This window comes from Trypanosoma cruzi, genomic scaffold (assembly GCF_000209065.1).
Source record: "Trypanosoma cruzi strain CL Brener 1047053517049 genomic scaffold, whole genome shotgun sequence".
NCBI classification, from domain to species: Eukaryota; Euglenozoa; class Kinetoplastea; order Trypanosomatida; family Trypanosomatidae; genus Trypanosoma; species Trypanosoma cruzi.
In genome coordinates this window covers 1-9,998 of record NW_001849154.1, presented here as the reverse complement: position 1 = coordinate 9,998, position 9,998 = coordinate 1, and the positions used below count along the sequence as shown (strand labels likewise).

The 9,998-nt window shown below is 51.8% G+C and overlaps 2 protein-coding genes and 2 pseudogenes across 2 annotated transcripts, besides 3 other annotated features; all 4 read left to right on the top strand.

Annotated features, from left to right (window-relative positions):
* Positions 1–3,145: a sequence feature (heterozygous, Esmeraldo-like haplotype).
* On the top strand, positions 1,410–2,362 carry Tc00.1047053511101.37 (annotated as a pseudogene).
* Positions 2,363–2,627: a mobile genetic element.
* Positions 2,628–2,679, top strand: Tc00.1047053511101.28 (annotated as a pseudogene).
* On the top strand, positions 2,989–5,766 carry Tc00.1047053511101.19 (retrotransposon hot spot (RHS) protein, putative; the record flags this gene model as incomplete). Its single annotated transcript, XM_801173.1, has 1 exon — positions 2,989–5,766. The coding sequence occupies one exon, from the start codon at positions 2,989–2,991 to the stop codon at positions 5,764–5,766; it is 2,778 nt and encodes a 925-aa protein (XP_806266.1).
* Positions 3,146–9,998: a sequence feature (areas not merged during assembly with more than two copies in the genome that could not be assigned to a particular haplotype).
* Positions 9,453–9,998, top strand: Tc00.1047053511101.11 (trans-sialidase, putative; the record flags this gene model as incomplete). The annotated part of the gene is made up of 1 exon (XM_801174.1): positions 9,453–9,998. A coding segment is annotated over one exon (546 nt), but the record flags the coding sequence as incomplete, so codon positions are not given.

The following is a 9,998-nucleotide window of genomic DNA, read 5'->3' as shown; positions in this document are numbered from 1 at the left end:
AAAAAGGAAAATGGACGGAAAAGTATGCGGGCTGATGTATTTTTTTGTGTATTTATGTATCGATATGTTTTTTTTGGATTACTCTGGTGGTTCCTCCTGTCTCCTTTTGCGTTGTTCCACACGTGTCTCAGTGTCTGCTTTAGTACGGCCACACACGGGCGGCTTGAGCCGCGGATATCTTTTTTCCTTGACGTCATTTCGTGTTAGGCACTAACGCGGTCACGTTCGTCAAGCATCCACTCTCCACAGCGTGGTGCCTGATATTTTGGAGTTATCTCAGATGTAACGCAGGCAACACCGCCGTGGCACGCATGGGAAGTAAGATGGAACGCGGGACAGCGAAATATATTGTGCGGTACGCGTGTCTGTTGCATTTGTTCTGTCGTGGTGGCCTCAATGTAGAAGGAGAGGGATGAACATTGCACGATTCCGTGTCTTGGAGGAGTTATTACCCCTTTTTTATTTTGTATGGTCTTTGGTTCCCACCCGTGTCTGCCCCGATTGCCTCCACTGAGTGGAGCTGCGCCATGGCCATCCTTTTTGTTGTTGTTGTTCTTTTATCTCAAGGCACGGCGGGATTGGGGAGCACCGTCCCACGAAAGGTATTGCACACTTACACACTCTCATGCCACTGTCGCCCCCGAGGTCGGGTGCAGAACCCAAATCCCTGCTGCTTTTTGCATTGGCGCAATTATTTTTATTAACTGACGCCTCCCTGTCCGGCGTGTCACTTTGATTGGATTGTGTGGGATTGCTCGCCAACGCCATCGAACGAAACAGGCTGAAGCTTTCACGTATTTAAGTGCCATCTTGCGCGCACGTATTTTTTTTACTTGTTTAGTTGATGTGCACTCAGGCAGCGAGGGGTTTGGAACTATGCGTGCGTGGAACTTGTCCAGCCATGTGGACTGCGGGCAACACCGAGGGCTGTCACTTTTACTCCGCAGAGTTGTTGTGTCTCTTTGCAGGGTTGGCAGGGGAATTCCATGCAGCCTGCTACTGCTGCTGTGTGCTTGGATGCCACTCCATGCGAATAATGTGCTTCAGCGAGTGAGGGGGTTGATTGGGTTTGTGTGCACTCTGATTCTTTTTGCTGCTTTGTGCGGGCACGCAAGACTTGAGGGGTGGGAAAATGTAGCGGGGCGATGCATGGCTGCGTCCCGCCCATTGTTCACTGCACGGTGGTGCGGTGCACATTGTGGTGCTGACTCTGCGATGTGACTGCGGTCTCCTGTGCGGCAATGGCGGTGGGTGGAGGGGAGTGTTGGCCTGCGGCGTGACGGTGGGATCGTGCCTCCTTTTGTGATTTTTACTTCACCCTCTGTGAAGGTGAGCAACTATTTTTTTTTGGTGTCAGGGATGGGGCAAACGGACAGACAACGTGAATCATAAAATACAAATGGGCGATAATGTGGCGGTGTTGTTGCCGATTGCACGTTGTGTTGCTGCGGAGGCGGTGTGCCTTGACTGTTTTGCCGACAGGCGTTGCAGTGCGGCTGCGTGGCGCACCGACAGCCCCGCCGTGCGAGCGCCACGCCCAACGCCATTGGGACTGCGGGACAAAAAATCCGCGACTGCCCATTGGAGCCAGCGGCACCTGCAGGCCGCGGTTGGGCGGTGCGAGTGGGAAGCTTCATCGCACGGGTGCTGTGATGGCGCGTTGCAGCGGCTGCGGTGATGGTTCCGACGCTGCAACTTGCAGAGGAGTGGAGGAAAGGCGGCGACCAAATTGGACTCTTGACGGTCGGCTGGATAAAGTGCTGCTGGAGGGAAATGAGCGCATCGCCAGAATGTGGCTGAATGGTTTCCTTCGGAATTATATTGGCGGCAGGGCGTTGAGGAATCCAATGAGAACGTCTATATGAAGGAGCCTTTAATTGCCTCACGAATTTCCTCCAAGACGAAGTGTTATTGAGCACAATAAAGGCATCGCCGCCATACCAAGAGCCGAGACAAGACCATTATGATTGGTAAATAATATTTAAGGCTTTATGTAAGCTTACAAAATATTGTCACACTCAGGAAATGGAGTGACATTGAAGGAAAGGGTACGGTCACTTCTGTTGCGAGGGCACAAGTAAACACAGCCTACTCTTATTTTCTGAGAGGAGCGAGGCGGGGGGCAGAGGAAAGGGCAAGGCGAGAACGACAAGAACTGGGATTTGCCGTTTCCACTAGGGTTGGCTTTGTGCTGTTTAAAGGAGGGGTTCGCGTCAATAAATGGAAGCTGAATGACTTTCTTACGATGGAATTGGACGGCAGGAGCGCTATGGACGCCAATCGGGATGTCTTGCTGAGGGGTTTTTAAAGGACCCCACGAAGTATATTTGCGATGCGGGAGTATTGAACGAAATGCAGGCATCCCTGGCTCAGCCGGCCACCTCAACGTGGTGCCAGGGTATAGTACTCTTTGCTAGAGAGGAAGCTGAGCGCCTGCTGTTCATGCTTCAAACCCGATGAGTAGTTGTTACTTAGTTTTACGGGCCGGAAGGGCAGATGTTGGAGCCATTCTATAATGGCTGCCCGCGGAGTAAGGTTATCCTTGCTGCTGAATTCCATCGTACGCTTACCAGAGCTGCACATTTGAGGTGTAGTTACTACGACTGGTAAGAGAAGAAAAAAAAAAAAAATGCAGGCATCGGATCGTTACAAGAGGATGGAGAGGGCTGTAAGGGATGAAATGGATATGGAAGAGGATTTAAGCAGGCCTTACAAGAATGGTGTGGACAATCTACTGAGGTGTTTGGTGGCTGCTGCATTGTTTTGTTTCTCGTGTGTTGGTTTCGTTGGCTTTATTTTATGCTGAAACGTACTTTTTTTTTTCTGTTGCGCCACTGAGCTCAATATGTAGTCCACACCGTGTGGATAAGTCTTTTTCTGCGTCTTCCAGTCATTTCCGTGCGTATTTTCTTTTTTCCTTATTCCCCTTTTGATTGGTCGTTAGTGTTCAGCTTTAACTTAACCCAACTAAGAAAACAAGGAGAAACAATGTCTGGAAGGCCCGAGGAAGGACTTCACAATAATGAGGAAAACCAATCGTCCAATGTCCCGCAACGAGATCGGAGGAGAGCGAGGCTGGAGTCCAATAGTGACACAGATCAACCCGCCGCGACACACATAAGAGTGGAGGAAAGGCAGCGACCGCAGTGGACCATGGGCAGCACCGTAGAGGACATCCTTTTGGAGGGAAGCACTAACAGGACCGACATGAGGCTGAATGAATTCCTTCGGAATTCTGTTGGCGGCAGGGTTGTGGACACCAATGAGAACGTCACGATGCAGGAGTTTTTTCAGGATCCCGAGATGTTTATCCAAGACAAAAGGTTATTACGCACAATAACGGCATTGCCGCCATACAGAGAGCTGTATGAGAGGAAAATTCTATTGGAGGCTATTAATAAGCTTCATCCCGAGGGTGTGTTCTCTCTCGAGCAATGGAGGGACTATGAAGGAAAGGATACAATCACTCCTTTTCCAAAGGCAAAACTAAACGGAGTTCTCATGCAGGTAATGAGAGAAGAAAGCCGTGAGGCAGAAGAAAGGCTAAGACGTGAGGCAGAAGAAAGGCGAAGACGAGCGCAAGAAATGAAATTTACCATTTCCACCACGATCGAAGATGTACTGTTCAGAGGGGAATTTTGCTACAAGGAAATGAAGCTTAACGATTTTCTTCTGCTGAGATTTGGCAGAAGGGGCGTTGTGGCTACCAATCGGAGTGTTTTGCTGGAGGAGTTTTTTAAGGAACCCACGAGGTATATCCGTGATAAGGGAGTACTGGGCGAAATACAGGCAGCAGGTGCTTATGCGAGGATGGAGTGGACTGTAAAGGATGAAATGGATATGGAAGAAGATATAGAGAAGCTCCACTATAATCATGTAAGTGCTCTGCTGGGGTGGCTAGTAGCTGCTCCGGAGGTAAAAGAAAATGTTCATGGCATTACTGAAAGTTTTTTGGATGCAGCCCTTGAGGAAGTGAGGATCTCAATGACGATGAGTGCAGCGATGAAACTGGAGGGATTGTACGAGTCTGTGTACAATGCGAGGTGGAGCCACGTGGTGGAAGTTCCTGGCGGCGAGGGGACCGGACTGGAAGTGAGGGAAAGGGAACCACCACAGCCATGGAAGTACAAGGCAGTTGGCCGAACCCTCGAAAAGGATGACGGTGTGGAGCAATCCGGTGAAGCACGTCTCAGGCTGATGGTGCTCACCTCGGACAAGGGGTGGCCGTACTCGTGGAATCGGAAGGGGGCGGAATCCACTCGTGACTGCTACGTGAACTGTGAGGTGGAGCGAGTGTGGCAGATCGTCAAGGGCGATCTAACCGCGTGCTTCAGCAGTCACGGTGAGGCTGGCTTTAGGCCTGAGCGGCGTGTGTTGATTGGGACGCCCGGGATCGGGAAGTCGATGAATGCCGGCTCGTACCTCCTCTACCAGCTGCTGCACTACGATGCGGAGAAACTCCCTGTGGTTGTTTACTTTATTGGGGATCGAAAATTCCTGTTTGACAAGACCAGCAGGACGGTGTCGACATACATGAGCGAATCCAGTAATAAGTCTGTTGTGAGGAGTCTGTCTGACCGTGGGATGAAGGGGTATATTATTTACGATGTGGCAGAGCCGGATGATGAACCGTCTGGTAATTTGGCTCCCAGGGGATGGGGCATGGTTTTGGTGTCACCCCCACTCGAGAGGAACTACAAAGAATGGGTGAAGCGGAGCGGTGCCACAGAAATAGTTATGAATTGCCCTGGTGAAAGCGATGTGAAGGCGATGTGCGTTTGGATGAGGCGCCATCAGCCCGTGCGGGAGCAGGCGGAGTACTGGCATGTGGTGAAGGGCCAAATGGATGAAGTGGGACCTATTCCACGTTATGTCTTTGACGAGCGAAAGTATGATAATTGGGTTCAACGGTGTCACAAGACCGTCGATGAGGCGACCTCTTCTGTAATCTTGCAATACAGTGGTTTGGGATGTGGTGGATCCTGGGATCGTATGAAGGTGCTCTACTGGCTTGCGAGGGTTGTCCGAGTACGAGGTGGAGAGTTTGGTTCTGAATTTTTTTTCAATTTACCGGTGTCTGCTCACCTCGGAAATAAAACATTATTCAAGTCGGCGAAGTTAATGCAGCAGCATGATTTTAATTTACTCATATCGGGGCTGACGGATTATCTCATATCAGAAAATTTTGGAAGGTGCACCGTGTTTGCATTTTTGAATGGATCTTTTGTGAGCAAAATAGAACGCAGGCTGAGGGAGCTGAGGCCATCACCACAACGTCAGTCCCACCGCTGTGCGCTGGCGGTGTACTCACAGGAGCACTCCGCCAGGCACCATGTCTTACCGCCACTGGAACACGTTTCTGAGAGGATTGATGTGGAGTGCGGGGTGCTGTACGTAACGGAGGTGGAAAACTTTCCGCTGTTGGACGGCTTTTTCTTTGTGAAGTCAAATCCAATGACGCTGGTTGGGCTGCGGATGACTACGGTGGGTGGGCATCACACCAGAGCCAGCACTGTGAGGCAGTTCACTGAGCATCTGGCGGCATATTTTAATGGCTGGGAGGAGTTATCCCGAGACATGTCGTGGGAGATGATTTATGTGCAGCACGCAGACAGCACGCCGATGAATGACTGGCGGAGATGTGATGTCGTCGATTCCAATAACGTGAGCGGCGCGGACAACAATGAAATTGCGGCGTTTTGGAACGAAAAGGTACGCCAGTACCAAGTGCCAATATCATCCGAAGACGCCCCAATAAGCCCTTAGAATTGAGGAGTAATCAAAGGAATAAATAGGAAAACAAATTAGGGAATTGCGGGGGTATTTTGAGTTCTGGTAATAAATATTGGGGCTTTTTTCATTTGGTTGGATGCCTGTGTGTGCATACAGTGCAGATGCACCAGCATCAGGCGGCAGCATCACACACGGATGCGGAAAATGTCCAACGCGAGCGATCGTAACAGTGAACAAAGAAGAAATTATGGGGGGAACGGGGTAGTTTGGTTTCTGGTAGAAAAACATTGCGGGTTGTTTCATAAACGTGGATTTCTGTGTGTGCATACGAGGCATAGTGGGGAAATTGCTCTTTTATGAGAGAATGATTATGACCAGCGGTGATGAAGTATGACTACGTTGTTTATTTCCTCTTATTTTTTTTGTTCTAAGGCTCATCATTAAACGAAGCATCTTTAAGGGATGGACGACGACCAATTTCTCTTGTGGAAACAGTGCACTCCGTGTGACTGCTTGGAGTGGGGCACCGTATTCAATTGAGGGTGGAATGGCTTCCTTGTGCCTGCGTCATCGTTGCTTCCCCTTGCGATTTCATGCTTGACTGCCTCACCGCGGCGCCAGGACCCAGCACCCCGTATTGTCGGGGAAATTTAGGAGCCAGCATTGTTTCCCTCACGGGATCGTTGTTTTTGTTGGCGCAGGGCTGACGGCATCTACAAGCGTCCGGACCAGTCGCGTCGTGCCAAAGCAAATTGCAGCACTTTGAGGTCTGGGGGCACGTGCTACCGCGGTGCGGGCATTACGATTTATTTGGGAAAACACGCGGGAAACAAAAGAAGCACATTTGTGAGTGCTGCAGCAAATTGGCGCCCATGCTCTCTTTATTGAGAATGGACAATGAGATGGTGCGCCCTGCGCCTGTTGCCTGCGCTCTCATGGGCAAGTGTTTAATATAGCGCGTCGTTTTGCGAAAAAAACCCCGTGTGTCAACGCGACTGGGAAACACGGTTGGCGGTGGCAGGAGTTCTTCCTTGAACGGCACTGGAGTGCCGGGTTCCCGGAGTGGGTCTCTCGCCGAGGTGGGGATGGCGCTCAGGGATTGCCCCGAGGCTGCTTCTCAATGCCGTTGCTGTTATTGACGGCCAATCGCTGATGGGAGGGCGAGAGATAGTGTGCTGTCGTGTGATTTCTCTCAGTGGCACCCGTTGGAGCGATGCATGTGTGCTTGCCTTGTAGATACGGTGTTAGGGATCCCTATTTCACGCTATTCGGTGCCGCAGAAGTGGACGGAGAAGTGATGCACTCACGAGCTGCACGGGCGGGGCGGACACGGTTACGCGAGCCTGTGGGTGATTCGAGCAAATCCAAGTGTACCATGCGGTTTGGGTCTACAAGGAAGGAAGAAAAACTGGGCGGCTGAGGGGAGTTGCAATGCACGCGGCTGCAGAAGATGACATGCGCTATTGAGTTCACGTTGACCGTCACTTTGGATGCTTTTTCTCGAGGCCGTGAATTCTTCCTTATTTGGAGGTGCTTGATGACACCAGACGTGGAAGGCATTTTCATTTCATACGAGGATGGCACACGGGAGACAAGGAAGAAAGAGAGCGACGTCTCACCAAAAGAGCAGCTGCTGGAACGTTGGCGAGACTCGGGATTGTTTGCACGGCCAGCTGCTTGCTCTTGGCAGGATGTTCCTTGAGGCGTTCATTGGCCCGAGTGTGAGGTGCACGCACGGGCAGGCACCGCAACAACCGTGTCGTTGGATCCCCGTTGCACGAATGGGACGACGCACATCAGGCATGGCAGGTGACGGCCTTTGCGAGCCTCCCTTCTCCCACAGCCTCTTCTGTTTCACATCTTGGCATTTTCTGCATGTTGTCACCGCTCCCATTGGCCGTCTTCTGTGACACGAGAGCCGCCTGTACTCCTCTCCATCGCATTGAAGAGTCGTGAGGAGGGCCTGAAGGTGCGTTGAGGAGCCGTGTGGCCTCTGCGAGCATTTCCTCTGTTTTTCATAGGTGTTGAATTTTGGATTACCGAAACGCACCTTGAGTGCTTGCGTTGGAGGCACACATAACTGAGGGACAGGCGTGCTCGTGGAGGTGAAGGAGGGCCACACCATTGGGAGGAGGAAGAGTGAGTGGGTGTGTCTGTGGCCCATATGTGGTGCCCGACTGGTGCTTCGCGTTGTTTGGTGCCATTATCATTTGCATTCACAAAGAATGGCTTTGGTTGCTGCTTTTCCCAACTCTCTTACTGTTTCTGTGTGTTGCGTGTTTGTGGGCATGGCTCTTCTTCCGTGCTGTGCATTTGCTGCATAATCTTCTGATGGTCTGTGTGGAATATGTGACGATTTGCGGCATTTTTTTAGTTGAGCTTTGATCGGTACCGCCGAATGACAGTCGGATTGGAGGCGTTACTTTTTCTTTACTCTGATCACGTGCGATGTGTATGGGAGGCCTCTCAGGGAAGCGCTAGCCAAAATTCTTGCAAAGCCCATGTCTGGTGCCATACTTTTTATTGACGCGGAATGAGTTGGCGTTTTGCATGCAACCTTCTGTGCATTCTTGCCGTGGTGCTCCTCATGCATGGCCCATGGAGACGACTGGCTGGGAATTGTCAATGGGCTTCTCGTTGAGCCGAGGGGAGCATACTGCCTTGTTTACTCATTGAGAGACCGGGCGTCACGGATGATGCATGTGGCAGGCAGAACCTCGTGCATGGCGGCAGGAGGAGACTAAGGGCTGGTTGTTTGATTGTTACTGACGAGTCCTGCCTCACTGCTTGGAGGGGGCTGTCGTTTGCTGGGGCAACCTGTTTTGTGTGTCCAGACACTGCTTGCGCCGAGTGGCGTGGTGCCATGTTGGTGTGTGCGGCTCCATCGTGCGGGACGGCTGCGTGACGTTTACGGACTGTGCGCCTGTGGATTGATGAATGTGGCGGGAGGCGTGTCTGAGGGGAATCTGCGAAGGGAGGGGTGACCTTCGTTTGGCGGAGCTGCTGTTCGATGTGCGAGGGAAGAAGAAAAACAAGTGATTTCTGACGCGTCTGTGAGTGTGCCACGTCCACCGATGAGTTCTCAGGGAGAGGGAAATGAGGGAGGGAGGACGGAGACTGTGCGCATCGACTGCGGCGTGTGGTGCCACAGGATGCGGTTGACATTGTGAAGGATGAGACGGCCGTCATGCGTGCAGCAGAGCGTCATCGGCATCTTTTTGCCTGCAGAGCGTGTAGGTGCTGCGAGGAGGTGCAGGCGACCTCTCATCATTAGGCTGCTAAGGCCGTTTTTCCTCTCTACTCAGCGGGAGGGGCAACTCTTCCTGCACGTGACATGCTGGTCTGCATCGATGCTCCCAACGGGTTGTCACGCCGCCGTGTCGTTGCAGTGCAACTCTCGTGCTCCTCACTGCACACGTGGCTCCCTGTCGCTTGGCTTATTTGCAGGGCCATGGCCTGCGGTCCCCATTGAGAGGTCGTTCACATGCTTTTTTTTTTTTTTATGCTGTTGAGAGGTGCTGGGGAGAATAATGGCTGCGGGGGCGCTGATGTTGTGGTTTGGTGTGAGTGGTGGCGGTGTGTACCGTTGTTGTACTGCCTTTCTTCCGCTGTTGCCTGTTGCTCTTCTCCAAAAAGGAAAATAAACGCTAATCGCTACTGTGAAATTTGAAGGCGCTGAAAGGACCAACAGCACACACAGTTGACCCACACATATTTACATGCTCTCAAGTGTTGCTGCAATGAAGGCACCCCGCACACACAACCGTCGCTGCGTGACCGGATCCAGCGGAAGGAGGAGGGAAGGAGGAGAGAGTGAGCCGCCGAGGCCCAACATGTCGCGGCGTGTGTTTACTTCCGCGGTGCTGCTTCTTCTTTTTGTGATGACGTGCTGTGGGAGTGGTGGAGCTGCTTCTGCTGGGGGGAGTAATGTAAAGAAAGCAGTTGATGCGTTGAGGGGGATTGGATGGGAAAAGCTTGACAACTGGGAGGATGTTTCTGGCGCTGGTGGTAAATATGGCTCGCTTCGTGGTCCCAGTCTCGTTGATCTGCAGGGTCATGTATTTGCTATTGCTGAAGTCCATTGCAGGGATGGAGGCGAATGCAGCGACGTCAGCTTTACTGGGATTGCGTCAAAGTACCTTGATTTAAGTGGTGTTGCTGATCCAACGGAGATCTTGACGGCAGATGCGAGTATCTTTGGCGCAGATCTTCTAAAAGAAGGGTCTGAGGGTATCGGCGCCAGAAACGGCATAACGCGACCAACG